This window comes from Rattus norvegicus, chromosome 20 (genome assembly GCF_021556685.1).
Source record: "Rattus norvegicus strain SHRSP/BbbUtx chromosome 20, alternate assembly SHRSP_T2T, whole genome shotgun sequence".
In the NCBI taxonomy this organism is placed as follows: Eukaryota; Metazoa; Chordata; class Mammalia; order Rodentia; family Muridae; genus Rattus; species Rattus norvegicus.
Genome location: NC_141553.1, coordinates 25539912 through 25563840, shown reverse-complemented (window position 1 = coordinate 25563840; position 23929 = coordinate 25539912). Strand labels below are relative to the sequence as shown.

Below are 23929 nucleotides of genomic sequence, written 5' to 3'. Positions count from 1 at the left end.
AAAGTTAAAGTTTAAATAATGGTAAGTTTATAATTATTATTTTAGCCACAGGCCTGGGAATAGGGGAAGCTTGAAACTTTGGGGAACAATTGTAATTTTTAGTTCTTTGTGGGATGTGGTTATTCTTTTGAATTTGATTTGGCAATGATTATACAATGTCTTTTTTTTAAACCTGCTTTTGGATTATCAATAAAAGACTGGGGCAGGAGAAAGACTAGAGAACCTGTGGAGAGTGAATGAGAAAGCATGAGGGAGCGAATGAGAGAGCAAATGATAGCATGAGAAGAACATGTGAAGAGTGAGTGAAGAGCAAATATGAGGCATGTATGAAGATTGTATGTGTGAGCGAAAGGGGAGTGCATGTGGTGTGTGTGAGATGTGTGTGAGATGTGTATGAAGAGTGTGTGTGAGAATGAAAGGGTAATGCACAGAGGTGTGAATGAGTGTGGGAGTTTGAGAAAAGAAAAGCACAATGGAGAAAAGCAGAGTGCTCAAGAGAGTGCAGAGTGTGTGCAGACTCAAGGATTGTCTCCCTTTGTGCTTGATTTATTGTTTATATTTCCATTGTTAAATCCTGGATGTTTTCGTTCAATTCCTTCACCTGTTTTATTGTGTTTTCCTGTAATTCTTTAAGTGATTTTTGTGTTTCCTCTTTAACGGCTTCTACTTGTTTACCTGTGTTGTCCTGTATTTCTTTAAGGGAGTTATTTGTGTCCTTCTTAAAGTCCTCTATCCTCATCATGAGGTGTGAATTTAAATCCGAATCTTGCTTTTCTGGTTGGGATATCCAGTATTTGCTTTGGTGGGAGAACTGGGCTCTGATGATGCCAAATATTCTTGGTTTCTGTGGCTTAGGTTCCTGCACTCGCCTCTTGCCATCAGGCTGTCTCTGATGTCAGCTTGTCTTGCTGTCTCTGACAGTGGCTTGACCCTCCTGTACGCCTGTGTGTCGGCACTCCTGTGGACCTGTTTTCTTTCAGCCAGATCTGGGCATAGAGAGCTGCTCCTGGGTTTGTGCGTCCTGAAGCCTCCAGGTGGGTTGCTCAGCTCAGAGCAGAAGAGTTGGTCTAACCTCTGCTCTCAGGTGTGTCAGTGGTCCAGGCGACTGGCTTTCAGCTCTGGGCTCAGGCAGAAACTGGAAGGGTCCTGCCCTTGTCTGCTCATAGGTTCTCTTATCCACAGGGCACTAGGTACGTTTCTCTTGGGCCAGGAGTGTGAGCAGCAGTGTTGGTCTCTCCTGAGCTCTCAGGTTTGTCCACACTTCTGAGAGTCCAACTCTCTCCCCCACTCAATTTGGGTACAGAGAGCTGTGGGACCGGTTCAGTTCAGTTCTGGGCACAGGCAGAAACCAGAAGGTTCCTGCTGCTGACTGCTCCTATGTTCCTGTATCCAGAGGCCACTCTGCAGGTTCCTCTTGGGGCAGGAATTTGAGCAGAGGTGGGCAGAAGTGGCAGTCTCCCCTGAGGCTCCAGATTGTCCGCCCTTCTGAGTCCAGCTCTCTTTCCCATGGGATTTGGGTACTGTAAAGTGTTCTTCGTATGCTGTCCCAGAGGTGGTCTTTCCTAAGCACTCATGGGCATCATTGATATAAGATGGATTCTGTCTGTTGAATCACATTCTAAGGCTCACTTAAAGCAAGAAGCAATTAGCCACAGCTTTATAGAAAAGAGCCAAGCAAAGTCCTACAAAGTGGGAAGATTTGGATAGATTATTTAGTGACTTTTCATAGTTTCATAAAAGAGAGTATATAAACTCTAATGCCTTTAAAAATAAGCATTTATAACTTGGGTAGGTAAAAATAAGGACTAGGTAAGATTATTCAATACCAAGTGAATCCTTTGCTAGTAGCAACCTTTCACACAAGAGCTTACTCTTATGGACCAATGGCAGATCAGGGTAGGGGTGAGAATTCCTGGAGAATTCGGTGTTTCATGAGTCATACGTCAGTCTACTCTGCCTCAGGGGCTCACACAGTTAGCATTCCTACTCATAGTGATTAAGACATTTCAGCATACGTGTCTGCCGACTTTGAGGTCAGAGATAAGCTTTATAATTTTCTTCTAACAAAAGCCTGCTTCCTTCATGAAGAAATCAAATTTTGAAGTTCATATTTTCCTCTGTGGGAGAGAGGGCTGAATTTCCCTTTTTCAGCAGTGATGAAATCACATGTGCAGATCACTCCCACTAACACTTTATGACAATTAGCAGGAGGGCGGCTGCTAACCAGGCTTGGAAACCACATTTTGGAATCAGACTGAATGGCAGAGTAACAAATTTGAGCTTTATTAATAAAGACTATTTTGATTAGGGCCAGAACAAAAATCAAAGAGATGTTATGGAACGATTAAGCATAGTCACACTGTGCAGATGGTTTTGCCAGGACGGAGAAAGGAAAAAGAGTCCAGAAAGTTTGGTAGTACTCCAAATAAAGGACAAAAGGGGCTGCACCCAACACAGCTGAGAATGGAAAGGTAGGTAACAGAAATACGGGAGCCGTGAGCACTCCAATGCCACAGAAGCTTAGACATCAGGAGGATATATTCCTGGAAGAACGGTGGCATCGTACCACCAGTAGGACAATGAGGCCAGGAGAAGTTTGATGATGTAAAATAAGGGAGACAGCAACAAAGAAAGTGCTGTTTACTATCTGGCCATTCAAATGGCTTATTCTGGAGGCAAATTACGATCGACTATGGCCCAGGAACAGAGACCTGGGTTACTCCATAGTCCAACATGGAAACAGTTTCCTGAAGGTTTTATAGCAACAGAACAAAGAAAACCATACATTAAGTTCAAACTCATCAGTAGAAATGTCTGGTAGGTAGGCTGCAGAAAAGTAGGTGACTGTAGGCCTCAGATGCTCTCTGATGGCAGTCTTAGCCTTCCAGTTGGCAGACACTAGGGACCTGTCTGTATATTCTAAACAGTTTCTCTGTGGTCCCAAAGATGCTAGGTCACACACAAAGGAGGGCAGTAAATGGGTATTAATGATAAAAATGGCCCAAGATGGTTTTGTTCTAGCCTTAGAACATTCTAGTCTCTCATCGACTTTATCATCAGTTAATCAGCCTTGTAGTCAAAACTTCTTTCCAGGAAGTCTGTTTCATGCCTTTTTTTCTATCTGTAGATACCTTAGATTCTCATGAAGTCTTTGGAAGGTTACATTTGCTGTGTAAGTGACTCTGATATCCTGTCCTGGCAGTAACATAGCTATCCTAAAGGGATACTGGCCCTTCCTTTAAAACAGTGGTCCCCAAGAAACTTGAAATTCCCTCTAGAGACTCAAGCTGGAAAAGGCTGAAGCCGGATGCCCCAAAAGGGATGAGGGCTTGTCTCCTGGGAAGAGACCACACACAGCTATATTTGTCAGACTGTTGTATGGGCGAGACTGGAGCAGAGTTGATGGTCTATGAAACCATACCATTACCAGGACTGCCAAGTTATATATATCTCTTCTCCATTTCAACTCAAACCTCATGTCAGTGCTCAGAAAATGGACTTGGGGATGGTCCCTTGACCTCCTTATCCCAATGTGGCCACCACACTGAATAAGTCACTCTCTGCCCTGTAACATTACTTGTTTCTTTAGTTGGCCTACTGGGTGTCACTGGCTAAGCCACACTTTTAGGAATAGGGCCAGATTCTGATCCTAACTTTTGTGGCATGCATAGTTAATTATATCCCCTCTTACTTAGTTCCCACTGTCTAGAAAGCTTTTTTAAAATTTTTTTTATTTTTTATTTTATTTTTTTAAATGTAGCAAGGTTTGTCTTTTGGAAAAAGCACCTTATTTGGAATGAATTGATGACCATTGGAGAAATGTTCAGATTATAAGCTGAAACCAAGGATAGCCAAACAGCCTATGAACCACTAACAGTTTCTTACATTAAACAAATCCCAGATATGGTAGTGCATGGCATTAATCCAGCACCAAGAGGCAGCAGCAGGTGGATCTCTCTGAGTCTGAGGGTGGCCTGCTCTACACAGTGAGTTCTAAGATGGCCAGGACAATGTAGAATCTCCCTATCTCACCCATCCCCCTCAAAATTCATATATAATTTTTGGTAGCATTCAATCATGCAAGTTCCAGTTTGGCCTTGGAGAATCTATTTTTCACTCCCTTCGAAGTATGAAGAGTGGAGACTTTTAGAGATACTTGAGGACAATGTGTTTGATAAAAATCGAGTGAGCAGCTTGGGTCCTAGGATAGCACTGGGTTTTGTTTCTCTGGCTGTTTAATGAAGTTTATGATCACATATCACATAGTCCCCAACACACTCATGGAGTTTAGCACATAAAGATATTGTTAGAGGTAGGTGTTCATGGCTGAATTTTAGGATTTGGGTTGCCTAAATTCAGCTACTGAGCTATCCCACTTAAATGTTACTTGTATATTTTAGTATCTATAGTAAAGTCAACAGCATTGGTAGGCAATTATATTTTTAACCCTAATTAAATTTTATGCTGTAATATGAGTAGAACTTTCAAGTTTCCTTTCTGAGTCCAGGGGAAAGAGTGAAAAGTCTAGCCTCTATCAATTCAAAAATAAAACTATGTGATAAAATATTAACTAAGAAGGAAATATCGCCAGTAGCTTATCAGAATTACCATGCAAGAAAATAGGCTTTTATCTTTGTGGTGTGTGTGTGTGTGTGTGTGTGTGTGTGTGTGTGTGTGTAGTGTATGCACATGTGTACATATGTGTGGGTACACACTTCTCATGTTTTTATTTAAAAAAATCTAGGGCTTTATTGATGGGCAAAATACATAGGGCCCAGTTACAAGAAGGCGTCTTGGTTACATTTTATCTGAAGTCACTGCCTTGAAATTGTGAATGCATTTAAATTTTTGAAAAAGATGTGTGTAAAGATGTGTGTGTGCATGTGAGTGCATGTATGTGCATAATGCTCTTATGCATACATGCACAGGGACACATACATATGCCATCATGTGGAGATCAGAAGACAGATTTTGAGAGTTGGTTCTTCCCTTCTATCTTGTTGAGACAGCATCCTCCTCCTCCTCCTCCTCCTCTTCTTCCTCACTCCCCTCCTCCTCTTCCTCCTCTTCTTCCTTCCCTTCCTCCTCCTCCTCCTCCTCCTGCATAGCAAACTTTTATGCTTTTCTCCTGTTCGTGCCTCCCGTCTTGCAATAGTCATGCTGGAATTAAAGATGAGTACCACTATGCATGTTTTCTTATGTGGACTCTGGGGATTGAATTGAAGTTGTCAGGCCTCTGTGGCTCTACACCAGGTCTTCTTCCTGTTACCAAAATGCATTTGCAACCATAGCTTCACATTTCTATTTTGCCTGGAGCTCCAGGGGAATCAGGCAGACACTCCTGGAAATTATTTTGTCCATTTTCTGGTTGAATTTTACTGTGCTTGGTGCCCATCACACAACACAAGCTCCACTTTCATCATGTCAGGTGCAGGATGGAATTTCAATTAGAGTGAAGCCTATTAGCTGAGGTTGATTACTGACATCTAAGCAGTTTGGACTGTGAACAAGCTATATGTTTGCAGGATTTCGGTGTTGTTAGCCAGGAATGACCGCCTGAATCTAAATGATTAATTTAGCAGACAGAATTAAAAAGAGCAAAGACCAAAGCCTCAGAGCAAAGGGAAAAGGGGAAGCAAGGAGTAGACTTGAGGTTCCTGCCAACTCTGCCTGACTCTTCTCCAAGCCTACTGTAAGCCAATCAACTGACATATGTTATGTCCTGCAGATGGAGAAGCAGCTTGTGTGAATGTATAGGGTGCAGATGCAAGGACCTGCCGTGCATCTGTTGGAGGTTTTATTTGGTGAGCAGCCTGCCAGTGTCTATGGGGTTTGAAGCAAGGCAGTTACACTGTAGGAGGTAGATTTGCCTCATTTGTATCACATGGAAACCTTGTGGTCTACAGAAGGCAGAGTTTTCTTTATTTTAAGTTTTAAATTTATTATTTTACAGATTACATAAGTGCATATACGTCTGCGTGGCGGTATGCACTCAGAAGTGCAGGTGCCCCAGGAGACCCGAAGAGGGAGTTGGATCCCTCATTGTTGAATCACAGCTGGTTCTGCACTGCCTATGGGTGCTGGCAGTTGAACATACATAGGTCTGCTGCAAGAGAAGTACTGTTTCTTTTTAAACTGCTGAGTCATTTCTGCAGCCTCATCGGTCCATCTTGAATGCATAGAACAAGTCTTTCCCATTGCTGTCGTAGGCACCCGAATGTTGTTATTCTTAAAAGCACACCAGCAGCCAGGGAGAGCTGCATGGCTCCATGTGTTGCTCCAAGCAGTGAGAAGTATTCTTAATTCATTAGGGACCCTAACTCTGGCAAAACTAGGTCCTTGGCTTTGATGTAGAAATGAAGTACAAACTGGAGTTTATTAAAATTAGAAAGAAGCTCGGGGTAAAAATGAAACACATGTGAGAGCATGGGTGTAGGGTTCTCAAAAAAAGAGTTACTGTTTAATAAAATAGTCTTGTGTGTGTGTGTGTGTGTGTGTGTGTGTGTGTGTGTATACATGAATATGTATATATTTAGAGGTCAGAAGTTGACATTGTCTTACTTGAACATTCTCCCCTTTGCTCTAATTGAAGTTCTATCCTCCATCTAGGGTTGTATACGTTGTGCGAGGGCTTTTCCTTTACTCTAAATGGTATTTCTGGTGAGAGCCCAGAGTTGGGCTAGATTCAAACAGCTGCTGTGAATTGCATTAGAAATCTTGACTCTTCATGGGGTGAGGGACCTTCATTAGACTGCCAGGTGAGGGGTTCCTTTTCCTTCCTATGTTCCTACAGATTTCCAAGCCTGTTGTAAAGGCAGAGTAGGAACTTTCATACCTGGGTAGGCCAAGTAATAAAAGCGTCCACCATGAGGTGTGTGGGCTCCAGAGTCAGGAGCTTTGGCCTAGGTTAGTTTGATACATCCTGAACAAATGCAATGGGACACATTACACAAAAGACAGTGATAATAGTCTGCTGACATTTCTCATAATGGGGATCTGAATGTCCCCAATGTAAACATAAGACTAAAATTGTTCAAAGCAAGGTGTAAGGTATACGGTGTTTATTTCATAGTTATCGAGCGGGTGAGTACAAAGGATGTATTGACCTTCTTTTGGATGTTAGGAAGATTTATGAGCAGAAAGCAAGAGGCTGGGCATCAATTGTCTGCCTGGTCCATGGCCTGGCAGCATCTCAGAGATCCTAAGCTGTAAAGAATCAGCTAAGCAGGTGAAAGAATAAGAAACATTTGACTTCTTGCAAACCCCTATTTCCCGGCCTCACTATGTATGGAGTTGGAGATGGGGCCAGTTTACCTAAGGTAAGCAAGCTATGATTTGGCAAATAGATTACTCAGAAATTCTCTGGGTTAGAGGGAGAATTGTGTTTCGTGCCGATGGAGAGGCATATTCTGAGAACTCTAACGTTGGAAGAATTTTGTGTTTTCTTGGGAAAGCCTCACACTGCCTTGCCTTCCTTTAAAAGCCTCTTTCTTTGGGGGAAAACCACCCTGAGATTCTACCTCACACCAGTCAGAATGGCTAAGGTCAAAAACTCAGGTGACAACAGATGCTGGTGAGGATGTGGAGAAAGAGGAACGCTCCTCCATTGTTGGTGGGATTGCAGACTGGAGGTTCCTCAGAAAATTGGACATAGCACTACCTGAGGATCCAGCTGTACCTCTCCTGGGCATATACCCAAAAGATGCTCCAACATACAACAAGGACACATGCTCCACTGTGTTCATAGCAGCCTTAATTATAATAGCCAGAAGCTGGAAATTATCTTTTTTAAAGGAGGTTTCCATTGGTTTTATGGTCAAGAACAAAGTACTGCCATCTCCTTAGACCATGGAGATGACTTTATTGTTGAAGGCAAGGGTGGGAAGAAAACAAGAAGGAGAAGGTGGAAAGGGGAAGGAAGAGGGAGAGGGAAGGAGTTTCCATGACAGGAAGGAAGCACTGAGAAGCGCCTTCTCCACAGAGTCCTTCTGACACTCTTGTTAAGAAAGCACAAATCCCTACTCAAGGCCCAACCGTAGGCAGAGCCACCTCAGAAACCCATGCCACAGGGATTAAACTGCAAAGAGTTTTGTGGGGACAAACCACACCCAAACCTCCGCAGTAGGAAGACCCAAACTTAAGTGAATTTGAAAACTGTTCGGCCTCAGAATACAATTCAGCCCATCCTTTCCTCCATAAGTTTCCAGGGGTATCAAAGATGGCTCTCCCTCAGCTATCCGGACGAGTATACCTGACAAGTCAAGGTTCAGTGGGCTTTCACCTCCAGATTCTTTTTCTTTTGTACATCGGAAAAGGGAGAAGTTTGCCTGGGGACAGAATGGTAGGTCTGCTTTTCTTATTTATAAAACACTGATTGGAAACGTCTGGAATGGAGACCACTGATAGAATCTCGTTGATGACATCACATGTGGCTAAATTTAAAACATGGCATCTGCACTCAAATAACATAACACTGTATCAAATCAGTTATCCACTCCAGAAGTAATTTCATTGTATAGATGATGTACTAATTTCACTTTTAGTTTTATTTTACACCCCTTTTGTCAGTTTTAAGAGTATGGCAAAATCTTAGGAAGATGTCCATTGGGTAATTCCTGAAAAGCTTTTAAAGTCTTCCATAGTGATGCAGATGGATCGTAGCTGAAGGAGTCCTTGGGTACTTACCTTGCTGATCATCCACAGACCACTCACATGTCCTGCCGTGTTGGTAAACACAGCTGCACACAGGGTTCCATGCTCCCAACTGTACATGACACAAAAGCTTTAAGCAATTTTCTTTACTGAAACAGCCTCAACTTTAAAAAATCTCTTTTAAAATTGTGTGTCTCTGTGTGTGTTTGAGTGTGTCTGTGAGTACTTGAGTGCAACTGTGTGCAGTCTGTGTGTACAACTGTGTCTGAGTGTGTGCGAGTTTGTTTGTGTTTGAGTGTGTGTGTGTGTCTATGTCTATATGTGTATGTGCACCTGTGGTTGAGTTTGTGTAGGTGTGAGTGTGTCTGTGTGTGTTTGAGTGTGTGTCTGAGTGTGTATGTATGAGTGTATGTATGTTTGTGTGTGCATGTCTGGGTGTGTTTGAGTGTGTGTGTGCATGTGTGTCTGGCTGTGTTTGTGTGTGCATGCTTGAGTGTGTGTGTGTTTGAGTGTGTGTGTATGAGAGAGAGAGAGAGAAAGCGTGGAGATGTGTCTGTGTTCAACTGTGTGTGTGTGTGTGTGTGTGTGTGTGTGTGTGTGTGTTTGACTGTGTGTGCCATATTGCATCTGTGGAGGTAAGAGAATAACCTGTAGGGGTCAGTTTTCTATTTGCACCATGCACAGATTGAACTCGGGTTATTGGACTTGGTGGCAAATAACTGTGCTCTCTCTTGCGCTGACCCCTTTTACAATCTCTTTTGTCTCTGCTTTTCTTTTCCTCAGTACCCTTTTCACTGTCCTCCCACCCTCTTTTTCCTTTCCTTTCCGTTACTTCTCTTTTTCCCGTGTCCTTTCCTTACCAATTAAAACACACATGTGCACTCATGCACGCAGTGCATATGTAAGCACACACTCCACTCCATATATATATATATCCACTCCATATATATATGATCAGACTGGTAAGAAAGGCTTTATTTTTTGTAAAAATTTCAAAGCACTATAAATACAAATAAGCAATATAAAGAATAATCCCACATTAATAATTTTCCTGGTCAACTTTTGAATGTGCCATCATGCCTAGTAAGGCAAGAAGATATGAAAGTCGCTTCTGAATCCAATGATTTATCAGCTGCTGGTCTTAATGTCAAAGGCATGGAATCCAGGGACTGACATCTGCAGTCACACATTTACACCCTGTTGGGTTGTGAAGTGGAGCAATGTAAAAGTAACTTTTATTTGCCAGATGTAATTGTCATTGTGGAGGCTTATTGCTGTATAAGCTTACCCATTCTAGCTCTCTCTGAACTCGGGTTGGCTGACTCAGCTCAGATGTTGTGGCCCAAACTCCTCTACAAGCTGACTGATTAAAATCAGCTTCTCTCAGCTTCTAGTTGAACTGCTCCACTTGGCCTCAAACCAACTCTGGCAATGTGTTCTAATCTTCTGGGTCCTTCTAATTATCTGCCTCATTCTGTCTTTAGCTCAGTGGTAGAGCGCTTGCCTAGGAAGCGCAAGGCCCTGGGTTCGGTCCCCAGCTCTGAAAAAAAAAAAAGAACCAAACCAAACCAAAACAAAACAAAACAAAAAAAACTGCCACCCCCTCCTCTGTCTGTCTGTCTCCGTCTCTCTTTGCTGCTCTGTTAAGTTGCCTATCTTTCCTGTATGTTCTCATGAAAGTTGGGTATATCCTATCTCTGACTCATTTCCGTCAAATCTTTCTCTGTTTTGTCACTTTGTCTGCCCCTCAGTTAGGCTTCACTTTCAAACATGACTGCTTCCTTCTACAAACAAGCCTTACCTTCAATGTTAGGGATTAATGGTGTATAATCTAAGGATATGTCTGCATTCCAGAAAGATCATAGCTTTGGATGTGATCTCTTGCCAGAGCAACCATGCTGCAGGATTAAAATTTCTCTACAGAGCAGGATGGGATGAATATTGGTTTTGATAATCATCCCCACTCTTCCTTTCAGAATTTCCCTCTCTGGATACGTGTTTCTGTCTTCATATCCATGCATACTATCTTTATACTGTAGCTGACTGGATTTTTCTGTCTCTATTTGGATCTGAACTTATGTCCTCATAGCCCTTCAACAAGCACTCTCATTCCCGAACCATCTTGGCAGCCCCTGAGAAAGGGTCCCTTCACCTATAGCACATCTCCCTCTGTAGGTCTAGACAGGCCCTGGCAGTTGTCTTGTGGCATAGGAAAGGTTTCTTAAGTAACATATGGCAGGACTGAAGCACCATCTCCTCTTGTGGGGCTCAGGCATCGTCAAAGGCCAGTGTCATCAAGTTCCAACTGCTAGAACTTGCCTGAGATGAGACAGCAAAAGAACCTCATGCCACAAAAATGAAAATTAAAACTTGCAGTCACTAGATTAGTCACTAGCATAGTCACTTAAAATTAATCATCATTTAAACAAAACCTAAAAACCACTTCTTATCTGTACCATCCCTGGCTGTTCTAGCCATATCAAACCATGGTCAGTATAGAAAATCTCATTATAGGAAGAGCTTTTAGATAGTGTTCTAGGGTATCTGTCTGTCTGTCCGTCTATCTATCTATCTACCTATCTATCTATCTATCTATCTATCTATCTATCTATCTATCTATCTATCATGTTTATCATCTATTTATCTATCATTATCTATCCATCCATCTTCTATTCCTCCATCTTCGTGTATGTATGCATGTATGTATGCATGTATGTATGTATGTATGTATGTATGTCTATGTATGCAGATATATTTGTGTAAGAGTCAGTACAACCTCATCCAGATTGTGTTATTTTACAATGTAGCTTCATGTGGAATCTAAAAATCATAATTCTTTATGACACTTTTAGGCTAATGCTTGCAATTTTATTCTTAGCCCTGTTAGCTAGAAATATTTGAGTTAATTTATATTTAATAGTCCATTTCTCTCCAGAAAAAGAACAGGTTTGAAAATTCTTACCAGGCCAAGGACATTTTTTTGTTGGTTAGCTGGGTACAATTTCAAATTACTCAGAATCTCCTGTCTTTAAAAAGTAGTGCTCTGGAAGAAATGGGGAAATACTGGGGACCACATCAAAAGCGTCAGGGAGGTGCCTTTTTTTTGCTTTTTCAGGGGCCTGGGACTTGTGAAGCTCTTGCTTCAGCCTCTGGAGTGTTGAGATTCCAGGCATGAGCCAGCCACTGTACCCAGCTCTGACAGACAGTTTCTTGAGAAATTGTCTCCACCTGGAAGGTGTGTCCCCTCTTATCATTCCTCAAGGGACTACGGGATGGACGTGGCCTTTAGAGTTCTACAGCTATGAAGTACAGCTGTGTCAGAGTGCTACGTTTTCTTCTTCTGCTGTGCACATTCTATGAGTCCAGGGCTTGTAATTAACCTGCTATTTTCCTCAAGAGACATAATTACTGAGAAAAGTGCAAGGTAGAGTCAAGCAAAAATAAAGTGCCAATGGCCTTATTCTTCCTCCCCCCACCCCTATGCCTCTTCTCTCCGTCTTCATCGATGAGGTGCTTTCTGGGGAACTCTGCAGGCACAGCATCTGCAAACAACAGGAATGATTCAAGCGTTTGCTCACAGTGTACACGGTTGTACTCGATTAGGTTTCCGTCACTAGAGACAATGTGGTTGATTCTAATGGTGATGTTAAAAGAGAGGCACATATTATATTTTTACTGCACATAAAATCTGTGATAAAAATATTTGGATGTAAAATACAGTCTTTTCTCTGAGATCATTATAAACAGAATAAGTTAATCACTGTTTGAAAATAGACCACTATGGAGAGAGAGACTAAATCTGAAAACGTGCTTCCAAATAGATGATCCACACCGAAACCCTGATTTATTTCTTTATTGATCTTTATCACTCCAGTCTATCATGGTGATAACATGCAGTCCAACAACACAGTCAACAGCTCAGAGTGCCATGTTCTAAGCCTGTGTAGAGAAGCTTTAAAGAGAGATTCCTTCAAGGCCCATTTTGTTTCCACCACCCCCAGACAAAACAAGGAAGACTTCCTAAACTGGTGTGTTGCATAGACCAGGCTGCTGAACTCTAAGTACCTAAGAATGTTATTACCTCTCGTGAAATGAATTACATGACTGACTTATCAACCAGTATTTTGATGTAACTCCCCATATATCTCCTTGTTTAGTTTAAATGGTCTACATTTGTCTTATAGAGGAGGAAAAAAAAATGAAGGAATTTCTGTGTGTGATTTTCTTCCAATCAACTGATCATCTTTCAACTATTTGCTATTTGTCTATAATACTAATTTTTACATTTTAACATATGGGCAAACATGTAGTCAAACTTGTGCCCGTATCAGTGCATTAATCACCTAAGTCTTACTCTCCGGAACGAGGGCTGACCATCTTGCTGATGTATAGGCATTTATTCACATACATGCTCTCACTCACAGTTTCTATATCCAAACTGTCCATTCTTCAGATGGAGTGGAAATGTGCTAAAGGAAGGGTGACTCCATGCAGGGGAGAACTTGTGAGTTTTCTCAGAACTGTTCTCTGTTGTAATCAGAAGGAGAAATTTTATTCCATTTTTATCGCTCATTCTGAAGATTGATAATGCAGTTACCAGGGGAGCATTATTTATGCTACATGATTGTTATTTCTGCGGCTCTCAACTTGAAGCCCAGCGCGCGTGTGTTTTTGTGAAGAGTGTTGGTACTTGATTATAACCATAGCTGCATCTCTTTTGATAGGCAATTTCGCTTTGGAGAATAGGTGTGAGAGTTTTAGTGTTTGGAATGTAAATCCGATCAATCCCAATCACACCTTGTGCAGCTTGCGGATAATGAATAAGGTTTATTACATCCTGTTCATTAAAATACAGAAAACTTTTCCAGCCACACTGATGCTGTGATTCTGTCTGCTTTAGATGTGCTTGTTTTTCTCTTTGAAGACAGGGATAAAAATAATGGTCAGAATCTGAAAAATAGTAATTAATAAATATGTACGGAATTAATAACCAAGTACATGCTACGTACAGGGTGGTATTTTAGGCCTTTCTTTCTGGGTGTGGGGCCTCCTTCACGGTAGTGTAGAGCTGCATTCATCAGGTGCAGATGTCAAGGCATTTAAAGTCGAGAGTAGCATTAGCCAACGGGACACTGATGTGGGCCTATCACTGAGGATGAGGGTTCAGTAATATCACCCTTGTCTGCTGTGTTTTAACCCCCAGCAATGAAAACTAAAAGAAAAATCCAAGCGCCATGGTTTATGCTTGGAATATTATCATGGGGCAGGTTGAGGCATAAGAATCTCAAGTTCAAGGCCAGTTTGGGTTATCTGACATTAGGTCGGGCTACAGAGTGAGTTTGAGGACAGCCTGGGCAACAGAATAAGACCTTGCCTCAAAACGGATCAACCAAGCATACAAATACTGTCAGAAGAAGTCACCTGAAATCCTACATGATCTTGTAGATTTTACTTGTCTTCTTTATAAGGACTGAAACAAAGGCCGCCACTGTTTGAACTCCTTTCCTAGTATAAATGGAAGGGAATGACTCCCATCAGTTCTTAGACCTAAAGTGATACCGATGAAGAGCCCAACCTAGATGCTTTGAGGTCAGATGTGTCTTCCTTTTCATCCTCGTGTGTGTGTGTGTATGTGTGTGTATGTGTGTATGTGTTGTGTGTGTGTATGTATGTGTGTGTGTGTATGTGTATGTGTGTGTATGTATGTGTGTGTATGTGTGTATGTGTTGTGTGTGTGTATGTGTGTGTGTGTGTATGTGTATGTGTATGTGTGTGTATGTATGTGTGTGTATGTGTGTATGTGTGTATGTGTTGTGTATGTGTGTATGTGTGTGTGTATGTGTATGTGTGTGTATGTATGTGTTTGTGTGTGTGTGTGTGTGTGTGTGTGTGTGTGTGTATCTGCGTGTGTGTTTAGGCCAGAGGTCAGTATTAGGTGCCCTTCTGAATTGCTTGCATCGTTGTTTTCTGAGACAAGTTCTCTCATTGAACCCACATGGCACTGATTCGACGGCCAGCAAATCTCACTGTGCACAATCCTCCCATTTGTTAGCACTAAGAATGATGGGAGCTTGTTTCCATGTCACCTGACTCTCCACGGGTGAGTTTTAGAGACAACTCAGGCCTGACAATCCATGCCGCAGCCAGTACTTCCTGGGCTGAGCCATCTCTGCAGCCCCCTTTCCTTCATAATACAGTCGACAAGCGTCACCCCCATGTACACCTCCTTGCCCCAGCACTTGCATGGCCTCCCCCATCACTGGTGTTCCCAGGAAGGGTGGCACAGCTGCTGAACCTGTGCCACTGCGACAGTTTCTGTCCTGCCCACAGTTTGCAGGTTGGCCACTTGCTGTCATCCAGAGGTTAGGAAAGATACATATGACACTGACCACTGTAACACCGCCATTCCACGTATTTCTGTTGTGTCAAAGTACCTTATCTATCCACATCTTCATGTCTTCCTTCTTTCTCTCTATCCTGAGAACCACTGATGTTTTTACTGTGTTCGTAGTCCCTTCCTTCTTTGAGCCATAGGTTGGAATCACCAGGGTGTAGCATTTCCAGGCTGCCATCTTGAGCTTACTATATACATTTTTCTTCCCTGCATGTCTTTCCATGGCTTGACTCCTAGTCTCTGTTTAGTCCTGAGTAATATTCCATTGTCTAAGTGGACTAAAGTTTATTTATTATCTACTTGGTAGCACTTTAGTTGCATCTAAGCTTTGGCAACTATTAACTATAAACATCTATCTATTCTATAAACATCTGTGCACAGGCACTGTTTTTTTTTTTTTTTTTTTTTTTTTGTCTCTATATTCATTTTAAATTCTTGTCACACACCAAAGTATATGACTGGGGAATTTTACTAGGAGCACGGTTTTGCTTAATTTTTAGAATTAAAAATATTAACAAGCAACCTGGAAAGATTGCTCAGAGGTTAAGACTACGAATCTTGCAGAGGACACAGATACACTTGATCCCCAGCCCCAGCGTCGTATGGCCCATGTCATATGGCCCACAGCTGCCTGTCACTCCATCTCTAGGGATATCTGACAATTCCAGGTACACCTGTGTTTACACGCCCATGCACATGCACACACACATGCACACATGCATGTACAGAATTTTTGAAAACAATTTAAAGTATATCAGCAAGCAAGAGACAATACCTTTTTGAGTACAGAGGTGACTCTTCAACACCTGTTTGGGCCTTCAGATTAACAAGCTACCCGCAGCCTCTGAAAACTTCCGTACTATTCTGTATCTCAGTGATTTTGAAATTTTTAGGTCCCACGTATAATTAATATCACATGCATCAAGTGTGTGTGTGCGCGCATCTGTGTGTATATGCGTGTTTGGGTAAGTTTCTGTGTATGACTCAGTTCAAGTAACTTAATGTCTTCCGGGCTCGTCTGTGTGGTCACGGATGTCATTTTATATGGTATTCTGGGGGCTGACCACATACCACGATCTACATGCACACCGTGAGCCAGTTTCTTAGTCCACCCCTCCCTGGTAAGCACAAGGGCAGTTGCCATATCTTGGCTTCTGCAGATCTGGATCACAAATGTTCCAGCGGCTGTGCTGGTCAATTTCATGTTAGTCTCATGACACAAGCTAGAGTCATCTGAAAGGATGGGACCTCAACTGAGACAACTGAGAGGAATGCCTCCATGCGACCTGGTTAGAGGGCATTTTTAAAGTTAGTGATTGGTGGGGGAGAGCCCGTTGTGGGTGGTGCCGTCCCTGAGTTGGTTAACATGAGTTCTATAAGAAAGGAAGCTGAGCAAGTTATGGCCAGCAAGCCAGTAAGCCGCACCTTGTGCTCTCATTTATTTTGTTCAAGTAAACAGAACAGTAGAATAAAAAAAATTTAAGGGAAGGGAGGATTCCTGAGTGCTGTAAGATAGTTAAGCTTGCCACATCACATCTGAGTTCTGGCTTACACTGTACTCTGTGGCGTGTGGGTTCCAGGGCCCTATGCTTTACCATGGCTCTCTGTCTTTCTGAAGTGAGTTGCTCTCTTAAGCGTGACTCTTTGTTTTACCTTAACCTTATCATTAAACAGTGTGTGTGTGTGTGTGTGTGTGTGTGTGTGTGTGTGTGTGTGTGTGTGTTCATGTGCAGTTGCCCACAGTGTCCAGAAGAGGGCACCAGATCCCCTGGAGCTTGAGTCCAGGTGCGTGTGAGCTGCCCTCTGTGGGTACTGCCATTGCACGCTGATCCTTTCCAAGAGCCGATCATGCTGCTACCGATGAACTATCTCTTCAGCACCAGGAGTTCTACTTTTTAAATGAATAATTAAAAGCCAGAATTTTCTCTGATACATTAGCAGTAAAGTTAATTAGCACCTGGGACTTACAGTGAAGTATAATGAAAACGACATTGAGTTGAGAATTACGAGACAGAGTTATGCATCTGAACTTCAAAGCTTATTTGCTCTTTGACCCTGGGTAAAAGCCTCTCAGCCTCACATAGCCGCTGGAACGTGTAGCCCATCACACTCTGGCTGCCGGCATCCTCCGTGTTAGGATGAGACAGTGCATGTGGAAAGCGGCCATGCAGCTTGGAGCTACTACTGTTGTGCTTCTGGGCACACCAGTCACCCTGTTAGGTGTTTGTATAACTCTTCTGACAGTTTTAGGGCATAAGCATCAGGAATACTGAGGCTTTACAGATGTAAGGGAGGCATGGGGAGACAAGGCCCTCTCGTGAATGGGAAGGGCAAGATTTGAATCCAGGACTGTCTGGCAGTAGAACTCAAGCTCCTAAATACAAAACGTTTATCATCCAGCCAAACAGTAATTGCTACACATTCTTCTATGTGAACTATGGAGGCAAGAAAAGCATAATATAAGCTTCTAATTGGGAAGCCTAAATAAAATGGTCTTCCAGAGTCCTAACCATCTAAATGTTTTCTTCTCCCAGAATTTAATTGTCCTGAACCCACTCACAGTGACAGAGGAAGACTTAAGACCATCACTAGAGAAACGCCTAGAAGCCATCATCAGTGGGGCTGCACTGTTGGCTGACTCTTCCTGTACCAGGGACCTCCACCGGGAACGGATCATCGCTGAGTGCAATGCCATCCGCCAGGCTCTCCAGGACCTGCTGTCGGAGTACATGAGTAATGTAGGCGACCAGTTTCTTCTCCTCCTTGCATCTTCCTGGAATGGCTTTGAGTATTTGCTTGGAGTGCTTTTATATACGAAATACAGTCACCCGAAAAGGAGTAGGTGGTTTCATGCAAATTGGCTTTAAGAGTGGGTTCTGTGTGTGTTTGTGTGTGTGTGTTCAAGATGAAGCGTAATTTTAGGACTTTGTAGGGTTGAAATCGGAACCAGAGAAGTGTTTAAACATGATTGGTTGGTTGTAGAAGTCTCTTCATTTCAGTCAGAGAGTCAGTGTTTGAGGTACCAAACTATTATTGCACATTAATTTAGGGGACCAAAGGAAAATAGAAGGGGTACGTTGGTTAGAGTAGAGCTGGCGACCAAGGGCCATGAGAAGTTAGGGTTCTGATGGGAATAGGGTACATCTATGGTGTGGGGATCTAGAGCTGTGTTTGAAGGGTTAAAAATCTCAGGCAGTGTGGAGAGTGCTTTGTGTTCCCCAAAATATGACACAGTGCCACATGCTTGCTGTTAGACTCACTCAGAAAATTTGGAAATGTGTAGATTGTATTTGTTTCAACGTCCATTTTCTTTGATTCTGTATCATATCTGTTGATGGAGCATTTGTCACCTTTGTTCTGATCTCAGTGCCGTTGCTAAGGCAAGAAGATCTCAGGAACTCTTAGCTTTACTTTCATCCCTGCATATTTATGGGCTTGCTCCTGTGGCCTTAATTCCTTATAGCAAACTGTCAACTGAAATAATTACATGGGAAACTCAAAAAATGACATGTTTAAAAATAACTTCAATACAGTATATGTTTATTATTATTCTATATAATTTGTGGTTGATGATGTTCTCTTTTTTCTACTGTTCTTAAATTATAAATGAAACTGTCACAGACATGTCTATATAGGAAGAATTACTGTGTATTTAGAGTTTAGAACTATATTTCAAGTATCCACTGGGGATTATGGAATGTATCTCTTACAGATAAAGAGATGAAAACTTCTTAAATCACTGAACTGCATAGTTATTTTAAGAATATTTTATCTACCCACTTATAAGTGGAACAATTCAAGATTGATACAGGTATGTTTGGGCAGTAATTAATCACAGAGAATATGACTTTTTGGCTAAGAAATGGAAAGTTTTGGATTGATTTAGGTAGAAGTGAAATGTGCTAAAATGAGTTTTCAAGACCCTAGAACACATTTGATACATCTCTGTATTCTTAATATTTGATGATTTTACTACTGACAAAGGCTCTTTCCTGTCAAGAAATCAAGGCGGAGAAGCAGATTTTGTTAATAAGAAGCACATGTTAGTAACGTCATGTCCTGCTTGGATATCTGAAGCTAGAATCTTACCATTTTTAGCATATGAGATTTTCTTATTAAAGATTGCTTAGGGCAGTTCATCAATCACAAGCAACCTGGAAACTGAAAAGTATTAATATTATTCTCGTCTTTATAAAGTGTAGTCAAGTTATACATATACTTATTTTATATATAAACTGTGAAATCATAGGCAAATCCACTTTCTTTAAAATAGGTTGCCCTTGTTGTAGATACATAGGTTTACAATTTCCACATTAACCTAATAGATTAATAGAGATAGATTCATGATTTGTGAGGTCTAGTACAAAATGAAAACAAAGCTGATGTTATTTAAAACAAGCAAAGAAACTTTTAAAAATTAGTCATTCTTAATAAATGAAATAAAATAAGTCTGGTTTCTACCTAATACTATGTTTCCCAGAAGGGCAGCCTACTTATGCAGTGGGGGCCCAGATTTTCAAAGTTATCTGTGGTCCAGGCTCATGACCATGAACTACCCTCGTGGTTGCTAAGGTCATATTCAGAGGGACTGCAGCATCAACGGTTCATCTCAGTACCCTTCCTGGAAGTGGGACCGTGTTCTACCCTAGACATGGGTCTCCTTGTCCTACTTAGTAACACCAACTTCAAGGTAAAATCACTGAGAATTTGAAGCCTACTAGCAGGATGTTAAATCCAAGGAGATCCTACTCTAAAACCTTATTTTTGTTTTATGTATATGAATGTCTTGCCTATATGTCTAAATTTACCACAGAGACCTTTTGGGTTCTCACAGAGACCCAAAGAGGGTATCAGGTCCCCTTGGAACTGGAGCTACAGATGATCACACACTGCCACGTGGGTGCTGGGGTCTGAAATCAGGTTCTCTGTAGGAGCACTAAGTACTCCTAACTGTTGAGCCATCTGTCCAGTTTCCTTTATTGGGTCCAATGGACAGGGAGTTTTATTTCTTGGATTGAGCTGAGGTCAAACCTTGCTCAGTGTGTGCAGCATCTTTAGGAGAGCTCTGGAACTTTGAAGGATCTTCCTCTTCCTCAATGTGCCCAGTTTGCTTCTGAAGATCATCAGTGCCTATTGTAATTGAGCTGCACTGATGAAGACCCTGCTTGGGGACACACGTAGGAAAGGTTCTTTGTGTTTACAGACTCAGTTTGTCTAGCCTTCTGGTTTAGACAAAAAGGAAGTCACAAATTCTTAAGGTATGATGAATGCTCGCAGAGTCTGTGGATCTCTTGTGCAAATGTGACATCAAGGCTCAACTTCACATTTAATGTCTGTTGAGTCCAAAGCCTGGTTATCAGTGGAACATGTCTACTTCAGATTCAGTCCATCGGAGCACATGGCTATCCTGAGTTGAAATAATCTTTTAAAAAACAGGAAGTTTGTATTATATTTGTCATTGAATCTATGTATTTCTTGTTATATTAGGAAGACATTTGTATTTTCTCTTTCTCTTACACACACATACCACACATATACATGTACATGTATATGTGTGGTATGTGTGTGTCTCTGTGTGTGTGTGTGTGTGTGTGTGTGTGTGTGTGGAGAGAGAGAGAGAGAGAGAGAGAGAGAGAGAGAGAGAGAGAGAGAGAGAGAAACAGAATAGACAGTTGCTGGTTTCTATTGTAGCTATAACAAATCACCACATACTTAATGTCTTATTGTTGTTATTAAGACAGGGTCTCATTATGTAACCTTGACTGACCTGGAATTTGCTATGTAAACCAGACTGGCCCTGAACTCACAGAGTTCTGCCTGCTTCTGCCTTCAAAGAGCTGCCATGAAAGGTGTGTGCCATCAAGACTGGCAGACCTGGTGCCTTAATCCTTCAAATTCCTTAGTCGCTTTACAGGTGAAAAGCCTGGTTAAGATCTCACTGAGTTGAAGTCACCGTGTTGGAGGGCTGCACTGTTTTCTGGAGTCCTGAATAAGCATCCATTTCAGACCCGATCCCATGTCCTGGATGATATGTTTGCCTCTTTACTCATGGTCCTTGTTACACCCTTTCACAGCTAGTGATGTTGTGTGCTTCCAACGCCACTGGTGATGCCAGACACACTTCGAGAGAAAACTGCCCTTTAGAGTTCATATGATCAGGTGGGGCCCATCTTAAAGACCCTCCACCTCAATTCCATCTCTAACGATAACTTAGAGCTGGTCTTTTGCTACTTTGTGGGTTTTTTCTTCTACCCTTCTGCATCCCTTCCTTTCCACTTGTTCAACCCCCTAACACTTGTTTCTTCTTCATGCATGACTACTTAACAGACTGTGACCACCACCACCGCCAACTAATAACTCACTAATAACCCACCAATCACCTACCCATGAACAACGCACCAATGACCCACCCCCCATCTCAGCTCCCTAGCATTTGTACACCCTCTGAAAAGTCCTCAGAATTCCTAATGTCACACAGTCACAGAAACCATCTGAAGCTGGCAAATCATAGTCAGCTGCTGTGGGGCGCTGAAGCAGCCCTATATCCCACACCTGTCATTAAAATGAAAACATAGCCTTACAATATTTCTGTGTGCTTTTAAAAAGAAACTAAAATTCCAAAATGGTCACTATAGATATGTAGATTATGAGAATTGGGAAGTCAATGTTTCTGCAGAATCCACTCCATTGGTCAGTATCAGTTTTCCTTAGTCAACTGAGCAATTCTTTTCTTTGTGGACCCACTGTAGGAAATAGACCTCAAATTCTAAGGTCATTCTGGCAAGCCACATGTTTGCTTTGTTTAATGTTTTATCCCAGGCCCCAGACACCAGGCCTGGCACCTGGAAAAGGCTGAGTTATATTTTAAATGCAAGAAAGAATGAAGTGAGTGTGTACCGTATACACCATCCAACGAAGAAAGAACCTCTGACATGAAATGAATTTCAGGCACTACTTAAGTTTTATGACTGAATCTTGTGAGGGAAGTCTCCTTTTTGGAAATTCAGGCTTCTTCCAAAGATCTATGTGAAGCTCGAGGAACATTTTTTTTTTCACCACCACAGTCCTACCATTTGGATTTGCATCTGGCCATATTGCAACCTAGGAATTTTATTCATTTGAAGACACACTCCAGAGAGCATAGAGGATCAGAGAAAACACAGCCTCTGTCTCTTAAAACTTAAGAATAAATATTTTCAATAGGATTTCCTATACTTCCACGATTGGCTAGGTCTGACTCATTGTTTTGGTTAAAAAACACACGTAAGGAATTTTTCAGACTTAAGCCAAACTATCCTCTAAGAAGAGAAAGGACTCTGGGAAATGAGTATCTTCATATGGTGGTATTTTTATAACCAATGAAAATAGGTTTTGAAGGTGAGTATCATGTTTGAGCTTCTAGATATCAGCAGACACAGGAGTTTTGGGGGGAGTGTGTTCAGATCATATTGGTGTTGAATGTTGAATGTTGGATGTTGGCTTTTGATAGTCAGTAATCAGTTTCATTTGTATGAATCTAATGCTTATACTTACCTCAGGAAGCTGCTATGGATCAGCAAAGCCTACCAAGAGATATTCCGAGATCCCATCACATATCCAACCCACACAGGTGCCTTTCTTGAAAGTCCATTTTAGAAATAGCTGCTGCCTTAGCTCATTTATTCTAATAAATTAATTATCATATAATTTATCCTAGTTAAGAGTACCCATGAGTAATGGCTGTTATTACAAAAGACGCGTTAGGACTAAACATTTTCTACGTGTGGAGTTGGGGAAATGGCTCAGTTGGTGAGGTGCTAGTCATGCAAGCAAGGAGTCGTGAGTGGGGTCCCTGGGAACCCACATCACAAAGCCAGGAGTTGTCGGAGTGTGTGTGTTGTGTCAGTGCTGCAGAGGTAGTAACAAGCCAGTTAAGCTGAAACAGTACGAATCCCAGGCCAGGGGAGACCCGGCCTCAAAATAAACAGTGTAGATGGTGCCTGAGGAATGATGCTTGAAGTGTACATTTCCATGTGCTTACATAGACAGCACCCCACTACATATGTATATAAACACATACAATAGACAGCAAACATAGATTCAGAACAGGTGGAAAATTTATTAGACCTACTTTCCCCCACTTGTTTTCCCTCTGTGGACCACATATTAGAATTGTTATCAGTTCAGGTTTACTGTACTTGACTCTTTTTTTAATATTAATTGTTAGTACATTTATATATTCATACACACACATAGAGAGAGCAAGAGAGCGAGAGAGGGAGAGAGAGAGAGACAGAGACAGAGCGAGAGCGAGAGATACAGAGAGAGTGAGAGAGAGAGTGAGAGAGACATAGAGAGTCAGAGAGAAAGTCTCACACACACACACACACACACACACACAGAGAGAGAGAGAGAGAGGGAGAGAGAGAGAGAGAGAGAGAGAGAGAGAGAGAGTCAGAGAGAGACAGATACAGAGAGAGAGGTGCTTCCCTGGGGAAGACAAGACGATACTGCTCTCAGCATGTCTTACTTGCTTATAGCTTTTCTGTGTAGCGTTGAGGCCTTGCGGCTGTCCCGTGTAGAGTTTGGCATGCCTATTATTATTACCTTGTTCAGCTCAGATTTAGGGGGTCATGTGGGTGAGACTTTATATGTGTAGCTTCTGACATTGAACATGGAGATGTCTGTGAAACTGAAATAACCGGGAAGCAAGGGAGGATGCCTTAATGGGTGAGATATGGACTCCTTCCAAAGCCTTACACTGGAAAAGTTCTAGAAGGTCGCATACTCTCAGCCTGTTTGCGTGAAGGCACAGAACCTTTTATCTGTTTCCTGTTAGCAGAGGTTTGGGTGGGTCATTTTCTTTGTGTGTAGTGGTGCTCCCACTGGGGCACCTCTACTTTC

At 42.0% G+C, this 23929-nt stretch overlaps 1 protein-coding gene across 3 annotated transcripts in view; it reads left to right on the top strand.

Moving 5' to 3' along the window:
- The window catches only part of Ctnna3 (catenin alpha 3), a 1520222-nt gene that overhangs the window by 358417 nt on the left and 1137876 nt on the right, over positions 1 to 23929 (top strand). For all 3 annotated transcript variants that reach the window (NM_001426985.1, XM_087597777.1, XM_087597778.1), the window contains 1 exon segment: positions 17581 to 17784. In NM_001426985.1, coding sequence (NP_001413914.1) covers positions 17581 to 17784 — 204 coding nt within the window.